The 19,197-nt window shown below is 41.0% G+C and overlaps 1 protein-coding gene across 2 annotated transcripts in view; it reads left to right on the top strand.

The window, feature by feature from the left end:
- The window catches only part of fam184ab (family with sequence similarity 184 member Ab), a 179,314-nt gene that overhangs the window by 151,489 nt on the left and 8,628 nt on the right, over nucleotides 1-19,197 (top strand). The window contains exons 18-22 of one of the 2 annotated variants that reach the window (XM_028604892.1): nucleotides 466-612; nucleotides 12,224-12,341; nucleotides 13,731-13,835; nucleotides 15,324-15,416; nucleotides 15,472-15,581. In XM_028604892.1, the coding sequence (XP_028460693.1) occupies nucleotides 466-612; nucleotides 12,224-12,341; nucleotides 13,731-13,835; nucleotides 15,324-15,416; nucleotides 15,472-15,581 (573 nt within the window). Of the gene's footprint in view, nucleotides 1-465; nucleotides 613-12,223; nucleotides 12,351-13,730; nucleotides 13,836-15,323; nucleotides 15,417-15,471; nucleotides 15,582-19,197 lie in introns of both variants that reach the window. The other variant, XM_028604891.1, reaches the window with a different exon arrangement.

A 19,197-nucleotide genomic window follows, 5' to 3' on the forward strand; every position in this document is an offset into this window, starting at 1 on the left:
TATGTTAATGCATCTGTAATAATAATATAATACATAATATTACAACGCTACACAGAGTAATTCTGCTGCCTAATGAGTACTTTTACTTTTGATATTTAGTCAATTTATCTGAAAATACTTCTGTACTTTTATTAAGTAGATATTTAATCCAGGATTTATTTGTATTATAGTATTTTTTCATGATTGAGTTGCTACTTTTTACCTAAGTATAGGATCTGAATACCTTTCACACCACTGCACAGTGTTGACTTTGTTATTGTCTATATCAGGACACTTCAGAGTGTATTATCGCTCTCATACCACAGCCAGTTGAGTTTGAATCGTCATCCATATTTTGTAGATTAGATTGTAGCCAGTTTAAGTTGCGGTTAGGTCTGTTTTCACCAGAATCACATTTGAGGTGTCCTCTTAAGTGAGATTAACAGACACTTAGAAACTCAACCGTCCACTCTTCTCTCTCCTCAGGGCTCACGAACAAGAGTTGACGAAGAGGCACGAGAGGGAGCTCGCCGAAATGAGCGCCGTCCACAGCAGAGAGACGCAGAACATGCTGTCAGACTTCAACAAAGCCCAGGAAGTGCTCAAAGACAAGATCTCCGCCCTCCAGATACTGTACGTACACTCTGTTAACACAGCTATGCAACAATGGAGGTCTATAGCACAGAGGAATAACACTCATTCATTCTGAACTCTTGATTGCCTTGTGCACACAGGTCAACCTATTCGTCCTAGATAATGTAATTGTTTGTTGTCAAGGTGCCAAGTGGAAGCTTAAAGCAACAAAAAATGTTTTCTCTGGGGAAAATAACAGACGTCACATTCACATCTGCCTGAATACTCCTGGTTTCTACAGATCTAACTTTTTTTTTTTTTTTTCCCCACATCTTCTAAACTTCTAGTCCAGCAGACGGTCAATTATGGAAGTTGAACACTCTGCTTTTCTTTTTTTGTTCATACAATAACCTACTTACTGCATTATATAGACAATTAGGGCATATCTAAACACACTTACGTCTGTAAGTCATATAGGATCAGGCGCATCCGTGCAGACTATTTTCATTTTCGTATGCGTCAGGTGGAATGGAGGCGGCTGTGATAAATGATGTTCTTCCTCATCTAATCATATTGCTTGAGTCATACGTTATAAACAGCTGCAGCCGACCGTGCATGACGAAACTGGCTCGCCATCAAAGGCAGCACCAAGAGAGATTTATCGTCGCAAACCTCAATCTGTACCTGAGCCGCATTCTTTTGGAAACAATGGATTTACATTTGCTAAACAAAAAAAAAAACAAAAAAAGAAAAAAAAAAAAAAAAACTACTCCATGAAATCAAAGATAGGAAAAGAGAAACACAAATGCCAGCGTTGTCTAGTGCTCCTGAATCCATATTCCTGTGTTGTAATGGGCCTTTATGCACGCTCTCACATGGTTCTGCACTATGGAGTCTTTGTTCTAAAATACTCTGTCCAGACTGTTTGGTGAGTAAGGGTTTTTCAGACAACTGATTCCAACTTAATACAAGATTTATATTAAAAGCTTTCAGTTAATGAGTGAAATAATCCCAAGTTTCATACCCTGGATTTTCTACTGTCTGCAGTCCTGATGTCAATATGACTGCGTCTCACACAGTAAACTGTAAGAACTGTCCAGTCTGCCATTTTGGTTTTCAAATGTAATGAGCAGAGCCTGCTGTGTTCATCTGTTGTGATTAGTTCATCTGTTCAGTCCAAACAGTGGCATCGTATTGCCTAGCTCGCTGTTATCCTTACTGACGTATGAACCACAAGTGCAAGTTGATATTGAACCCACAGAGATGATTCAGTGTGTCATCACCCTTAAAGTAGACGAGCACAAAACAGAAACAGAAAACAACAAAGAAATCACCCCGCATTATCATAAAAATGTAGGCTACTCCCAAAAATGCAGCAAATTGTATTGTGGCCTAATTCGGAATACAAAAGGTTTACATGAACTGTATCAAATTTGGAATATTGTCATATTCAGAAAATATTGTATTCAGAAAAATAATGTAATATTAGTGTGCATGTAAAACATAGTTGATGTTGTTGCGGAGGTCATTAACACCAAAAATAAGTACCACCAGTGTCACTAACACGTGAAGACATTTTTGATGAACTACTAAAAACAAAATCATTATTTTTACAGTTGTTCAATTATGTAATTTTGTCTCCCCAAATGCTTAAATCTTAACATTCCATTTGTTATATTTTAATTTACATTCATATTGATTATCTAAATACAATCAAATGTGCCAATCTTTTGTCTGCAAAATATCAGACTCCATGTGTAGTTTGTGGGTAAAATGCAAACTTGTTAATTCCTCAACTTGTTATTAAACACCCTAAATTCTCAGACATCACTTCAGTTATCAGTGGTACAGAAGATACGGCCCTGGCTGTTGTAAACAATGGCTTCCCATAAACAAGTTCCATTCTTCTGCCTTGTTGATTGGACTGGTTGGTGTCTGATTTGCTTCATTGCCTCAAATGTGGCATAATATGTAAGCTCCCTTTTACACCTGAACAGTTGAGTAGTGGAATGAATGCATATTAAAATGTTAATTATTTCTTTACATAGCACATCATTCGTACATGAATTATATGTTATTACGACACGTGCCAGGCTAACATTATCATTTGTTATTCCAGTCTTCTTGTAAAGGCCATTGTCAGTAGTTGGAAAATAGTAGACTCAAGAAAACCCTCAAAAAACATCAGAATTATTCCCCTTTAAATAAATTAGCTACAGTCTTAAAACACTTCAACTCTGATGGTACCATTAACAACAATATTGAAAACTAGAGTTCAACCCTCTTGGATGGTTGCCAAAATGTACTGTACAGTATGGAGTAACTTCAGTCTACATATCAAATATCCTCAGTTGAAGAACTTGCAGGGACCAACGGTAATGAGTGTATAGACTCATGAAGTAAGGATCAAAGACATTAAGCATTACAAGTAGTGATGCTGTGGGTCTAAGAAATGTACTTTATTACTGAATATGAAGAGGAAGATGTATATCATTGATGCCATGCAGAGAGGATACTGTAGGAAAGAGTGAAGTGTATGTGAAGTGAATGAACGCAAGAGAAAATCTGTGGGGGATGCAGTATGTCGATGTTGCAACTAGAGAAGATAAGGAGAAGAGTTTGCATGGGATGTGGCATGAATGACTGCAGACTCAGAGAGAGAGAGAGAGAGAGAGAGAGAGAGAGAGAGAGAGAAGAAGATGGCTGGAGAATGAAAAAAAGAAAGAAGTTGAAAGGTATATTTTTTTTTGCCAGTGGGCAGTGGACGATGCCAAATGATGTAAACCGAACCTCGAGAGAAAGCTATACCGTTTCTGAGATAGACAGAAGACAACAGATGAAAAACTGAGTAAGATAAAGGAAGCCATGGATGGAAAACTCTGTTGTGTGTGTGTGTGTGTGTGTGTGTGTGTGTGTGTGTGTGTGTGTGTGTGTGTGTGTGTGTGTGTGTGTGTGTGTGTGTGTGTGTGTGTGTGTGTGTGTGCGCAGCGAGCTAGCATCCTTTTCAGAGCTGACCTCCTTTTAGTCTGACTCAGCTGAGGGCAAAGCGCCACCTGCTGGACCAAAGAGGATGTACAAATAAAGCATGTTTTTGGCCGTTAGTACATTTACAAAGAACATTAAGACTCTCTGTTGCTGTAAACACAGTCATACACAAGATCTGTACTTAAAGAGGGTCCCACGTACAATACTAGGACAATTGGATGTTGATACAATGAGAAAAAACATGCAGTAAGTGTCAAGTTCTTACATACTTAAGATTGTTGACAACACAACTCAAGGTCCACTTGTTAGCTTTCACAGTCTTTCACAGAGGATGAAGTTTCCTTAGTTATCTTGGAGTTGGATGCACTGACATTTTAGGGGTTTCATTTATAGCACTTTTAGGATTTCTCGTCCATGTTGGGTTAAAGTTAAGTATTCTTGATCTTGGTATTGTAGTTTTAGAGATGGCGATGTCAGGCGGTCGGGTGGTCGGTCCATCACTTTGGTCAAGACTGAAATAGCTCAACAACTATTGGATGGATTGCCATTAAAGTTAGTAAAAACATTCATTGTCTCCAGAGGATGAATCTTATTGACTTTGATGATCCCCTGATTTTTAATCTAGCGCCACCATGAGGTTGACCTTTATGGTTTTTGGCAAATATCGGAAGGATTGCCATTAAATTTAGTTTAGACTAGGGGTGACCCCGAATAGTCGAATCTCACAGTCGGATCTTCGCGGGTGTTATTATGAAACGAGGATCATACCATTTTGGCAATATGGGGGTGCTCAATGTCTAATTTCACACAGAACTACTGGTTTTGTAGGGTTATATTAAGTTATATACAGCATTTAATTATGATAATGCTGTAAAAAAAAAAAAAACGTGAAAAGAAAGAAAGAAAAGTTCAATAAATATTTTTACGTGTGTGTGTGTGTGTAAATCCAACCACCCCTGTGAAAGATTTAAGTTTCACTTTCCCTGATCCGCGACAGACGAGGAGCATCAGACGAGGAGATTAACGTTACTTAACAATGTCTGGAAAAAGAAAATCCTCTGTGTGGATGCACTTTCAAATGGTAAAAGATGATCCAAAAAAAGTAAAATGCAAGTTGTGCCAACAGCTCATGTCCTACCACTCGTCAACAACAAACATGGCTTTCCACTTAAAACGAGTAAGTTTATTACCAATAAAGACGTTTCACTTTTTCATATATAATGGCGCTTTTAATTTATGAATAGCAATATCATATGTTGGGACTTAAAATATGTTAGTCTTTTTTCTAGCTCCACCCACAGTATCAGACTGACGACAGCAGTTCATCTAGTAGTAGTAGTAGTAGTAGTAGTAGTAGTAGTAGTAGTAGTAGTAGTAGTACCGGAGCTGCGCCAAAACTAACTCAAAGAAAGCTAGATTTGAAACCGCCATTGCCCGAGAAAAGGAAAAGAGAAATCCCGGACAAAATTGCAGAATTTATTTCGCTTCACAATGAGGCCAGTGAATGTTGTGGACGGTGAAGGTTTTAAAGAATTAATGCGCACACTTGAGCCAGGATACACAGTTCCCAAAATAGAGACGGTTATGCATGCGGCGGATGCGAAATACGCGCCTGCGGTTTACATGTTACCCTCATGCTGACTAGTGTCGTGCCCCTCCCAACACACACACACACAAACACACAGATGATTCGACTATCAGTCGACTATAGAAAGATTCGTCAATTCTGATTCAAATGTGTAAATCCTTAGTCGGGGACACCCCTAGTTTAGACATCCATCTCCCCGTGTGGATAAATGGCAGTTACTTTGGTGACACTTAACTTTTCATCCAGCACCATCATCAGGTTAAAAATGTAATTTGTCCACTACTTTACAGTCTGCACAGTGAATTAAGTTTACAGACTAAACATGTCTACTTTCTGCTGTTTTCTAGGACAAATTTACTTCTGTGGTCAGCAGTTTTTATTTTCTGGCACTTTCTTCACTTTACCCACGAAAGAGGCATTTCTGGGGCTGTCCCCGGAGATAATCCACTGTGTCTTCCATCTAATTAAATAAAACACAGATCTGTCTTAACCGCAAGCCCTGTCCCTTCCCTCCTAATTAATCACTGAGGTGACGGCAGCCTCGTCCCCTGTCTACAAATCCCTCTCCCTAAACAGCCTCTGAGATTGCTCCACCATTTAAGTTCCATGAATAATTTAGCATTTTGTCCTGCGTCTGTGCCTCGTTGGTTGGTCCTGTGGGAGGAAAAAGGTTACGGTTTGTGTTTGTTTGGGTTTTGGTCATCATGCAGCCTAGAGATGCGGTTTGTAGTCACATCTCATCAGCAATATTCCAGCTCGTTAAAAGTATTTGTTAAACTCATACATTGGGACACCTGAGACACCATTACAGTCAACACTTTAACAACAGTTCTGAAATCAGCGTGTAAGTAGTTAAATCTCACCAGTAAACATTCACAAGATTAAAAAAGATCCACTGGATGCCAAGCAAGAGCCTTTAAAAACACCTGAGCTGTTAGGTTCTGTTTTAACCGAACCCTGGAGCATTTGGTCGGATAGTCCGGTTCGTTTGAGGCGGTGTGGAAGCTCAATTCGATCTCTGGTGCGGACCAAACAACCGAACTCTGGTCCGCTTGAAAACGGGGGTCTCGGTTCGCTTCTAAGTGAACTAGAGTTCGGTTCACTTCAGGTGGGAACGCGACCCGACCCAAATGCAGGAAGTGGACCAAAAACAGAGCATTTACTAGCTTGCAATTTCAAGCTTGCACACAATTTACAGATTTATATACGATTTAAAGCTATAGTGCGTAGTTTCTGGAATTCTAAGTAATGACAACAACACTGTCGGCGCATCCACATGATACAAGCCTTCCGTGATAGCGCACGCGCCCTCTTCCTCACAGTTGCTAGTAGCCAAAGACGCCACAGAGGATTAAAAAAAACATGGACTCTTCAGAGAGAGAGGTCATTCTCTCTCTCTCCATTACTCGCTGTCTTTTAGCTGCTTAGATTGTTCGCCTTCTTCTAAAATATTAGAAACACTAATGCAGAATCAGAAAACCCAAGACGTTTTAAATGTGGTGTCGCTCTAATATTTCTGAGACCAGACGTGTCTGTCAGTATTCTGTCTAATAAATAAGCGACCGTTTTGACAGGTTGATATTTGTTTACAGTGTTTGGTGCGTTTGACAAAGTGCAGTGTGAAAGCAAACCTAACCAAATAGAAAATGCGACAATGTTGCAACTTCACCCCCGAATTGCACCGAGTCTACCGAACTATAGATGTGAAAGCACCCCTTAAACAGTAAAAACACCTATTTCTTCTCAAATAGAGCAGACAGCAAAGTCCAAGAGCCGAAAATCCATCATGACAAAGAAAGTGATGGATCAGTGTTGGAAATTTATGAAGCTTAATGATCCTCCTTTCTTGTGGTCTGTGGGCAATCTCGTGATAATGGAGTACAGTCCCAGCGCACAAATCACACAGACCTTTAAAAGGTGTAGCTGTCTCTGGCAGGTGTAGATAATACTGGGCTGCCTTTACACTCCTTATACAGACTTTGCATTATTGTTCAGGTTTGTGTTTTATGGGGCATACAGTATCAAAATGTGACTTTTCACAGCTTTCTTTCTTTTATCATCTTCTCTTCTTTTGTCTTTTACCAATATTTTCTTTGATAATTATCCCCTACGTGATAGTGCATAATGAGTTTTCTATTATAGGAACACACATGACCTGACAGGGGAGAGTTCCTCTGACCTTATTGTCCATTATTTATTAGATCCATACGCGTGACGTTTGGAACAGTAGTGTCCGTTGATTATCTCTTATCGGCTTAACCATGAAGTGGATGGACGTGGATTCCTCCCTGTAGGTTGTGTTGAAGAAAATCTTTTTGGGATGCTTGCATATAAGCCGAGCAACAGCAGGTGCATCTGTCCAAACCCTGAAAATATTCTCTTCACGTGATCGTAGACAAAACAAATACCCAAATAATACATGATGAATGCCATGGGTGGACACCGGACTCCCTGACTCTCCAGCTGGGTGTAACAGAGAGTCCTCCTGCCCAGTGAAGGGTTGCTGATGCTGCAGCAGTCAGGCATAAAATAGCTGGACACCAAACATTTGGTCTCAGTGTGCTTCTGCCCAGAGGACATTCAGCCGCAGTTCAACCAGCTAGTAAAAAGATATATATCTATATACCCGCTGGAACACGTTCTACAACAAGCAGAAAAATCCCCTCTGGATATTCGGATCCGATCATCAACTCCACTCGAGAAGATAATATTTGTCTTGACTCCATTTGAGGAGTTCGCTGAACAAATGGGCTCTCTGGAAGTGTTCGCCTCAGACCCTTCTGTCAGCGTATGATAGAGATTCTTGGCCAACTGTTAAAGCCGTTGCTTTGCCCCCTCAGCGTCTCACAACGGCACACAAGTTTAACTAATTCAGAAACAGGCAGGATGAGGCTCTGCATTCATTCATAATCCCACAATGTGCCACCTTCCGCAGAGGTGTGGGAGTGTTTATTAGTGCTTTAGAACATAATAGCGGCAAAACAATGAGAAAGGAGTCTTTTATTGCTCTCATTAGTGCTTTGTACTGTTCTCGCTGGCGCTCTCTTCATTTACTCTGTCGACCACCGCTGTGCTCTCTCCCCCCCCCTCTCTCTCTCTCTCTCTCTCTCTCTCTCTTGCTCTCTCTCTCTCTCTATCCGGCCATTTAGCCGGTGAGGAGGGGCTGACTATGAACGGTGTTTTTACAAACAGAAAGCCATATTCGCTATATTCTACTTTTAAAGACAATTACATTAAAACATCAGTAGCAAATCACTTGCAGGCGCTTCGCTTTCTGGTGTGGAGAAAAATCCACTCCGGCACAGTATTTCTGTCAAAGCCTTTTGAATTAAGTATTGCGGTGTGGAGACTTCCCAGCTTACAAATCTGAATCAGAATCAGTTTTATTGGCCAGGGCTGCATTGACAAACAAGGAATTTGACTCTGGCTAATCTTTGCTCTCAAGTACAACACTCACTTAACCTATAAACAATAAAAAACAGAAATGACAGTAAGAAATATAAAAAAATACTGTTAAGTATACCGTATAACACTGCACTAGAATCTACAAATTTACAAAAAATATACAATAGCAATTGAAGAGAGGGAAGGAATGGTGCAATATCAGTATAGTCCGAGATTTAAGATATAAATATAAATATAGTGCAAGGCAGTTTGTTGCAATGGTCATATATTAATAATATAATATTAATGTTGATTGACTTTGTTCAGTGTAAGGGTGGGGGCTATTTGTGAGTGTTCAACAGAGTGACTGCTTGGGGAAAGAAGCTGTCTCTGTGTCGGCTGGTTTTGGCGAACAGTGCCCTGTATCGCCTACCAGAGGGAAGGAGGTTGAACAGTTTGGGACCAGGATGTGAGGGGTCTGCAGAGATTTTTGCTGCCCTTTTTCTGACCTTGGAACGGTACAGGTCCTGGATGGAGGGGAAGGTCAGCTCCGATGATCCTCTCTGCAGCCCTAATTGTCCGTTGCAGTCTGGCCCTGTCCCGTTTGGTGGCTGACCGGAACCAGACAGTGATGGAGGTGCAGATGACAGACTGGATGATGGCCGAGTAGAAAGTGGTCAGCAGCTCCTTAGGCAGATTAAACTTCCTTAGCTGTCGCAGGAAGTATAACCCCTGCTGGGCCTTTTTCTCGTATCCTACCTAAAGACAAAAATCTCTGTTTGGTACAGATCCTCGCAAAAGTCACTCTATAATCACTGAATTTTTTTAAATGAAAATGAGAATAATGATACAAAATGATCATTCCCTTCAGCCTTCAATATTGTAAATCATATCGCAATCGCAATATCACTCAAAATAATCACAATGAGATATTTTCCACATATCGTGCAGCCCTAAAAAAAAAAAAAAAAGGTTAATGCAGCTTTAAAGGGCCCTTATCAATCACTTAAATATCAAACCTTCATTTTGGTTGCTAAGGTTGCTTTGGGTCTGCTGGATGTGTAAATAGACAACTGTTGTCCAAAACTTTATAAGGTGATAAAATGTCAATGTTTACAGCTTTTTTCTGCAGCCCCCAAAACGATGTTAACAAGTTAAACAATGCAAATGATTGTACGTAACACAACAAGCACCCAACATGGAAGCTGTTCCCTTCTCTTTATTCCATGCCAAACACGTACTGTGCACTGCTCGAGCAGCGAAAGAGATCCTGATGCCCGGGCTGCAGAAAATGTCCGACACGCAGGATAAACACAGTGAATCGGCTATCAGAGGTGCACAGAAGGACCAACACAGCGGCGGACAGTATATCTGATGAAAGTGCAGATCGGTACGTCTCTGTATCACTGAGCAGGGCTCCTTTTCAGCAGTGGACATTCCTCGGAGAGACCGCAGTTTGTCGGGAAGACGAGCTGCCATGATACCAGGCCTTGGCCACAGTGTGACTGCACACTGAGGCATAAATGTCACAAAGATCCCCCTCGGTGGCTTGCACTGAGGCAGTGTGGGAAGTGAAAGGCTTTTTAGCTCACTGTCACATCAGGTATCGGTAAATCCAGAAATAGGCGCACAGCTAAACATGCAAAGAAACAGCTCTGTAGCCAAAAAAACTAGACATGTTTTGTTTTTTACTGAAACGTACTGAGCTTCCAGTGTTGAATTAGTTTGTTCTTGTGTTAATTTAAATTTGTATTTAGAGAGATACCCCACACTAAGTGCTCAGTTGACACTCTGGTAAACAATTTATGTATCAAATTATGAGGTTGACACAATGATGGGATCTAAAGAAGTGGGCAACTGATGACTTGAATCATAGCTTATTGGTAACATTTAAAAGACAAATTTCTGAAACTGAAAAAACCTTTCAAAGAGCATTACTTCTCTAAATGACATGCCACCGTTTCCATATAGGCGTTTTTTTAAAGGCTTTTTGTTTCATTTCATTACAATTTAAAAAAAAAATAGTCTTTTTCCAGCCAACGGTGTCTCCTACAATTGGTTGTTTTCCGCTTCTTGAACGGGCTAATGCCCTTTATGCTCAGCGATCTTTAGCATGTGTTGTGTTTGGAAAAATGACACTGAATATGAGATGAATCAGAGGTTTTACACAAGTGGTGATTTCTCTGAGGCGGGACCGGTCGGAAAATAAAAAAGATCCATTATAACGTTTTATGAAAGTTCTCATATCTCACAGAACAAAAACAACCTCCGGAGGAACTTTTTTTTTTTAATTAATATTTGAACGTACAAAAGCCTTTTAATGTTTTTTGTGATGAGAAGATAAGAGGGCAGGGAAGGGAAGGGACCGGGGACATTTACTGTTTTATTGATTAAAAACTAATGAAAAAGCAAAGCCTATAAATCACTCATCTTTTTACTCCCTGTAGTACATGCATTTATCTCTCTCAATTCATAAAGGGTTCCATCAAATACACACACACACACACACACACACACACACACACACACACACACACACTACAAAGTGTACCTGGTTCTTACACCTTTTTCTATGTGTAATTGATGTTCAATGGCGCATATTTTACACCGATAAAAAATGCACATATAACCTTGGCCTTTTCCCCCTTGTTAAGACTTTTTGAGTGTTTTCTTACATTTCTATTAATTAACATTTGTACAGTAGTGAAAGAAGTATTCAAATCTCTTAGTTAAGTAAAAATACGACTCTAAAAATACTCCACAAGTTAAAGTCCTGCATTTAAACCCATACTTAAGTAAAAGTATGTATGAGCAAAATGTACTTAAAAGTATTGATTGTGCAGTAAAATGTTCCTGTTTCTGGATTAATATTCCTGCTGCATTAATGTTTATGTTGCATTTTAGTGCTGTAGATGTTTAAGGTTGTGCTCATTTTAATTCCTTTATATACTGTTGGGTAGTTTGATCTACAGATATGAATGCATCATATTCTATAAGATCATCATGTGTTTGTCCTGTGAGAACCACGTGTCTCTAAAAGGTTTTCATGGTGTCAGAAAAACAGCCCTGTTTTCAGCTTTGTGACGGTGCATTTACCAGCTGATCCGAGAGGCTTTTTAAAGACTTCATTTAGCTGAAGAAGTGGGAGGATTTTTTCAACTCATAAAGGAACATGTGGCTGGGTTGGCTCAGTGGGTAGAGCAGGCGCACATATACTGAGAGGCTTATGCCTCGACGCAGAGGTCCAGATTTCCTGCATGTCTTCCCCCTCTCTCTCTCTCTCCTTTCTCACCTTGCTGTCCTATCAATTGAAGGTGGAAAAGCCCAAAAATAATCTTAAAAAAAAACAACATAAAGGAACACTTCATCCTTCAGTTTATCACAAACATTCAACATCAACACACCTGGAGATACATGGTTTTCACTGGACAGGAAGGGGATGAAAAGTCAATGTAAAGTAACTAAAGCTGTCAGATAAATGTAGTGGAGTAAAAAGTACAATACTGACCTCTGAGATGTAGTGGAGTAGAAGTATAAAGTAGCATAAAAGGTAAATTCTCAAGTAAAGTATCTCAAATTTGTAATTGAGTACAGTACTTAAATGTACTTTCATGTACTAAATGTAGATTTGTTCTACCACCGTTCTAAACCTGATCGTGCTCAGTGGATCTCTGGTGCAGAATATTTATGGTTTTGTATTTTTCTATCTGACAGGCTGGAAGGAACAGAGGACAAGTTCAGGAACAGGGAGAGTCGCCCTGAGGACCTGCAGATCATCGCCGAGCTGAAGGACATGGTGTCTGAGAGAGAATCTCTCGTCAAAAAACTGGTGGTAGGCAATGTGTGTGATATAGAGAGGAGAAAAATGTGAAAAAGGAAAGTACTCCAGGTTCTGTTCATTTGAAGCGTTCAGATGCAGTAGCACAAGTTTCCGTTTCTCACAGATTGGATATACACAAACAGGGTGCGATTTCCTGGGGGGTTGCTGCGTGGGATTTTCCCATTTTCTGGTCTACATATCCCTTCCTCTAAAATAATTTTTATCCCCTACTTCGCCAATAGCCAATATATTATACACTTAAAAAAGAAGTATTTTAAACTAAGTAAAGCGCTGTAACGTGAAAAAAGAGCGGCTGTTGCTGGTTGTATTTAGCTGCTCCAGAGCTCCGGTACACCGGCTACCAGCAGCAGTTATTTACCCGCCCATAGGTGACTGTAAGCCGGCTACAGGCACCGCCAGATGACAGTCTTTTCAGGGGCCGTGGTAGTTGAGTTTAGCCAGAAAACGTGAGCGTCCTGCGGCGATGAGAGTTAAGTTTAGGCAGCAAAACGACTAATTAAAGGTCCCATGACATGGTGCTTGTGGCCTTGACCAACTGCCACTTTGCTTGTTTAAAAGCCATGATGTCTCTCTCTCTTTCTCATGGGTGGGCCAAATTCTCTGGGCGGGCAAAGCAGAGAAAGGGGAGGTAACCTTCCTCCTTATGACCTCATAAGGAGAAGATTCCAGATCGGCCCATCTGAGATTTCATTTTCTCAAAGGCAGAGCAGGATACCCAGGGCTCGGTTTACACCTATCACCATTTCTAGCCACTGGGGGACCATAGGCAGGCTGGGGGAACTCATGTTAATGTTAAAAAACGTCATATAGTGAAATTTTCATGCAATGGGACCTTTAAGTTTTAGAAAAAGATTGTGGTTTGATTACCCCTCATGTTGTCCTCAGGTCAAATTTGAATTGAATCGTGGGTATTCAATTTTATATTATTTGAAAAACCTGACATTTACATCCACACGTCTGTGATTGTCCACCATCTCCTATAAATGAGATTTATTGACCATGAATTCCCAAAACGTGTAAAACTATTGGTAATAAGTAAAAAATAGCATCAAAAACGTGGGAAAAAGTGTCAAAAATATTTTAAAAGGTTTTTAAAAAAGTGTTAATTTTGTGCATGGTCGACCAGAAGACAACACAAGGGTTAAACCAGCGCCAATTTTTCATTTTGGCGCGGAAGGACAACAAGTTCAACACTCCCGAGAAACGAACGAGCGTATCCTGGGTGAAAGTATTTATTTTTTTTCGCCGTGAAGTGAGCTCCGCTCTCCGGCTTCGAAAGCGCTGTGTTTCATGTCGACACCGTCGTTGTGCTATTTCATTTTGAAACAGTTCCACAGTCCCCTGAGTCTTCCGTCAGCTTACGTGGTTTTTCTCCTCCAGGACGACAAGAAGTTCTACCAGCTGGAGCTCGTCAACAGGGAGACCAACTTCAACAAAGTGTTCAACGCCAGTCCTAACGTAGGAGTTATCAACCCGCTGATTAAGGTAGGCCCTGATGTTATGCAGCACGCCACACACAGAGGCACTCTGATCAGCCTGTCGCTTTCTTCTACTACATAGCAAAGATGATACCCGCTCCATCTCATTTCACATCCGTCAGTGCTGATCAGTCAGAAGAACAGAGCTACCGTTGCAGTGGAACAGCCATAAATCATGACCACGGTGATATTTTTTTTTTCCCAAACCCCACTGTAAATCGCTGTCAACAAATGAGACCGCTTCGGGGGAGATTGTCAGAGAGTGTTTTTCGGGGTGAAACGGCAACACGAAGAGAAGCTGTTTTACAGCAAAAGACGCGATCACGACGGAGCGAAAAACTTTCAGAGTTTACAGCAAAAGGCGATGAGAGAGGGAAAAAAAAAAACAATTTTAAAAGGTTTCTTCTCTTCAGTGCAAACAAAATCGCCCAAGGACAGCGAAAGAGGACAGGAAACAACGCAATTAAAGGAAATGGGGTGGGGGTTTTTTCAGCACCGCTGGTATGAAAAGGAGGCTATCATTCAGACATTACAAGGTCTAATTTCTTTTTTTTAAAGATGGTTTCTATGGGCTTTTATTACCTTTTTTTTACCAGAGAGCATCTAGAGAAAGGTTAGAAAAAGTGGGAGAGAGTGAATCGACAGGAAGCAAAGCGCCGCTGGTTGGATTCAAACCGGGCCAAAGGTCTCATTTCTTTACAGCAATTAAACCGAAGTGTCACCGTTCAAACAGCAGCTCAAATTCAACGCACCGCCGAAATACAACACTATTATGAATGCTCGTTAAAGCGACATGGAAATGAAGTGAATCTCTTGAAGTAAAATGACCAAAGGTGTGTTCATGCAGGATCCCATCGCTCATGATCAGAAGAAATTGAAAAAAAAATATTTCATTCCTCCCAGTATGTCTGAGTTGAATGGTCCCCCACTGCATGATAAGTATATAACTGTTGACGCCATCTCTCTCGGGTTCTATAACTTCCACTGTGTTTTGTTCTTGTCACATGTATTTTTACCCCTCCACATATTTGTATATGTGTTGTGTGTGTTCACCTTGTGCTAGTCTTCCACCCACTTGGTCTTCCTGACTTTTTTTTTTTTAAATCTCCAGCTCTCCTTTGCTTTCCAAGCCATTTGTTAGTGCGAGATGTTTTCTGCTTCTTGACACATCTCTCCTCATCTGAACTTCCATTCTGCTCTGAGCGACTGCCGCTCTAAGACTGAGACTGAGTGATGCCGGTCTTCAGATTGATCCATTACCCCGTGCTTCGATCCGCTTTTAAATGGAGGATCGAGTTGGCACGCTGCTCTTTCCTGCCTCTCACTGGATGAACTGTTAGGGCTCTCCCTGTACTCCATCTTCCCTTTTTTTTTTTTTTTTTTTTTTTTTTGCCTCCATTTCTTCCTATCTTTTATTATTATTTTCTTTCAAACTTCCCTTTTGCTCCTTTTTTGACCCCCGTGCCCCTCCCTTTTCTTTTCTTTTTCTGTGTAGCAAAAGAAAAAGAATGAGAAAACCGCAGCCAGCCGATTCAGCAGCTCTCCTAATGTCAGGGCTCTGGAGGCAGCAGGTAGGGGCGTGGGCGTGGCAGGCTCAGGAAGTGGGCAGCCCCCAGCCCCCACCCCCCCCGGCCCCGGCCCAGCCCAGCCGCCTAGAGCCCATCCCCAACTCCCCCCTCCACCACCTTGAACTCAACTCCAACAAACCTCTTCCCCCGCCGACCCCTCCCACCGAACCCAAGAAATATATGAGGTGAGACCTTTTCAGCCCCGACGGGCAGCAGCTGGTCCATCCACGCATCAATCATCCAATCACAGACCTCCGTTTAATTGCAACAAATTCTGCTGATTAAAGGGAGTTAGAAGCACTTTTAATGAGTTGACTCATAGCCTTAGAGTCAAATCTTGAATGTACACGGTATATTTTTTAGGCCTTGTGTTATCTCACAAAAGCCTCAACGCTGAAGCATCAACGCTGTTTCTGGCTTTGAAAAAGAAACAGTGGGACAATAACAGGTGTTTTTTTTTTTACATTTTCATCCCTTCCTGCCAAGTCTGGCCTTTCCATAAACCATAAGGAGCATGAAGTCATTGTCATCGCGAGCTGCAGAGTGTAAAGTAGAAGCTTTCAAACACTCCAATGTGTTGTAATTGACCATTCGCTAATCGCCAGCTCCTTAAAGTGATGGTTTGGAGTAATTTCACCCTAGGCTGCTTAGCACCTTGACCTCGAGCCAAAACACCCCCCAGAAGCTTTTTTCCCTTGTTATAACGTTGGTCGAGTTAGCGTTATCAGTTGGTTAGCTTAGTGCAGGCGCTAATGGATCCACGTTTGTATCTCCTAAAGTACCCAACTAATAATGCCCGGAATGATACCAAACAAATAGTTTCTGTACTGTAACGAGGCATTAGAAAGTTTATAACTACACCAGAAGTATATTTAAATAACACTTGCCTGATGGATACTCCTCTTGGCTGCTATCCCGCGAGATCATGCACAGAGCACAACATCTATTGCTTTTAAACTGCAGCCGGGATATATCCAACTGTGTAGCATCTTGTCCTATCGCCTCACGCTGCAGTAGCTGCTTCTGCTGTTCACTCGCTTCTTGGATCTTCTTCTCGAGTAGTCTTTTCCGGCAATAGATGTTGTGCTCTGTGTGTGATCTCGCGCGGTAGCAGCCAAGAGGAGTATCCATCAAGCAAATATACTTCTGGTGTAGTTACAAACTTTCTAATGCCTCGTTTTATAAGTACAGAAACTATTTGTACTACTGTAGACGTTTGGTATCATTCAGGGAATTATTAGTGGGGTACTTTAGGAGATACAAACGTGGATCCATTAGCGCCTGCACTAAGCTAACCAGCTGATAACGCTAACTCGACCAACGTTATAACAAGGGAAAAAAGCTTCTCTGGGGGGTTGTTTGGCTCGAGGTCATGGTGCAAAGCAGCCTAGGGTGAAATTACTCTGAACCATCACTTTATGTTACTGTCGCTACGCTTTTTATGCTCTTTCACGATGCAAATAACAATGTGTCACTGGGTCCTTAAGTACTTACATCTTAAAGGGACTTTAACAACAAACCTCATAAATTTGTATTTAGAATAGTCTTTTTTTTACTTTTTTTTTCCCCAATCTGAAATGATGCTGTATACCAACGCCTTTAAGATGAGGACGAACCAATGTGTACCTCTAGCTCAGGTAACGACTTTAGCTGGGGTTGCTGGATTGTAAACTTCCCCAAATCAACTACAAATTAGGACGGAGACGCTAACGTTAGCCTGACATAGCAGCATCCAGCGCCGGCGGGGAAATACTACACAGTGGATGTTCTAGTTAGGAACTGGGTTGTTTTTTGTTTTTTTTAAATGTAAACTGTAACCCCACAAACTAATGTAAAACCCCCTGGCCTCGGAAGTAACGCTGCATTACTACTGTAGGTAGTAAGATAGTTAGCCGGACATGCTAACTTTTGCATCTTACGGTAGAGCAGATAAACACACTATTTAATGCGTTCTTTGCACTTTTGCTCTGTTGTTTTAAAAGAAACCCGTTTCCAAAGTCATTATATATATATATATATATATATATATATATATATATATATATATAATATGGAGTAATACTCCATCCACTGTTTACGTTTTCTAAGCTATGATTGGACGATTGTGGACCTGACTGCATTTTCCTGCAGCACATTTAAACTGAGAGACATCAGCAGCACCACAGGTCTTTAAATAAAAGCGATGAATATTTAGAAATGATCATTACACTCAGGACATTAACACAAGAGTCCCAACTGAAGCTTCATAGAATGGCCTTGGAATGCAAAAGGGGCATGTTTTTATTTGTTTTTGTCCTTTCCACGTGTCCCTCAGTCTGAACGTGCTAACCGTTGTGCATGCCGCCAGGTTTCCCATTTTCTGTTCGGGAAGTTATAAAACTTGCTGTTGCTATCTGTTGTGGCTTGTTGTTGTGCATTGTGTCATTTTGTGATTCCTCATCCTCTCATCTTCATCTGAATTTCAGCATGTTGGCACACGATGCACTTTTTTCTCCTCAACTCGAAAATGGGATTTTGTACAAAGTAAAATAAAAGTATTTTCTAATGTAAGTTTAAAAAAGAAGTAGATGTTGTCTTTTTCTATCGTGGACTGTCCCCTCTGTGTGTGGTGGTGTTTTATTTTGAAAACCAGCTTTACTTCTCAACTTCTTGATGGTTGGCTGTGATTGGTCGCTGTGGTGTGAACCGATATGACGATGAATTATGTAACATGCTTCTCACATGAATACATGCAGTTTGTGTATCGCATGCCGACGAGTGTGTTTTTAGGCGCTGGTATGTAGGTTTACAGCATGAGTGAGCGCGTGTGTGTGTGTGTGTGTGTGTGTGTGTGTGTGTGTGTGTGTGTGTGTGTGTGTGTGTGTGTGTGTGTGTGTGTGTGTGTGTGTGTGTGTGTGTGTGTGTGTGTGCGTGTGTGTGCGTGCGTGCGTGCGCGTGCATGTTTTTAGTTATTTTGAATCTATCTTGCTGCATGTTTTACCTGCTGTTTGTGTAAAGAATGAAATGTGGGGACTGCTTTGCAAAAGCTTTGGGACAAACCTGTTGTTATGGGAAGGCAGCAGCACCACCAGCAACACACACACACACACACACACACACACAAGAGCCCAGCATTGACAGTATGAGGTCAGATATTATAGATCTGCCTTGAAATGTTTTCAGACTCCATTAAACGATTTGTCTCTCCTCGCCCTGCACACTCTTTGTTCTTGACAAACATTTGTAATTAGACTGATCCCTCCGCCCCGACTCCAACACTGAGCAGCAATTTGTAAATCTGGCCCCTTTAAATCATTGGGTCCTTTAAAATATATATATATATATATATATATATATATATATATATATATATATATATTTAAGAGGACTTTTATTAAACAAACCTCATCTAAGTGGACTTTTAACCTGAATCCAAGCAGTAATATTTCAGTTGTTTCTGAATACTAATACGCAAGAAACAATAGGTTTAAATGCCTGTAGGATTCAGAGAATTTTACCAAAAACATGTGCACACCTGTTAAGTTGCATGCTTTAAAAGAACGCACTGAGCTTTTTTTCTCTGTCATCTGTGCTACTATAGTCTATATCCACGACGTTCCACTTCCGCCAAGTCCGCCAGATGTCCCTCTTTTCGGCCGGATGTCCGTTACCTTCCTCTTCCTTTGTGTTGGCTTTTTAAACTCCAGTGGATTTGTGAGGACTATGGTTAACTGCTCCTCAGATCTCTGCAGGGTAAATCCAGACAGCTAGCTAAACTATCTGTCCAATCTGAGTTTTCTCTCGCACGACTAAAACAACGTT

Source organism: Perca flavescens, chromosome 18 (assembly GCF_004354835.1).
Source record: "Perca flavescens isolate YP-PL-M2 chromosome 18, PFLA_1.0, whole genome shotgun sequence".
NCBI lineage: Eukaryota > Metazoa > Chordata > Actinopteri > Perciformes > Percidae > Perca > Perca flavescens.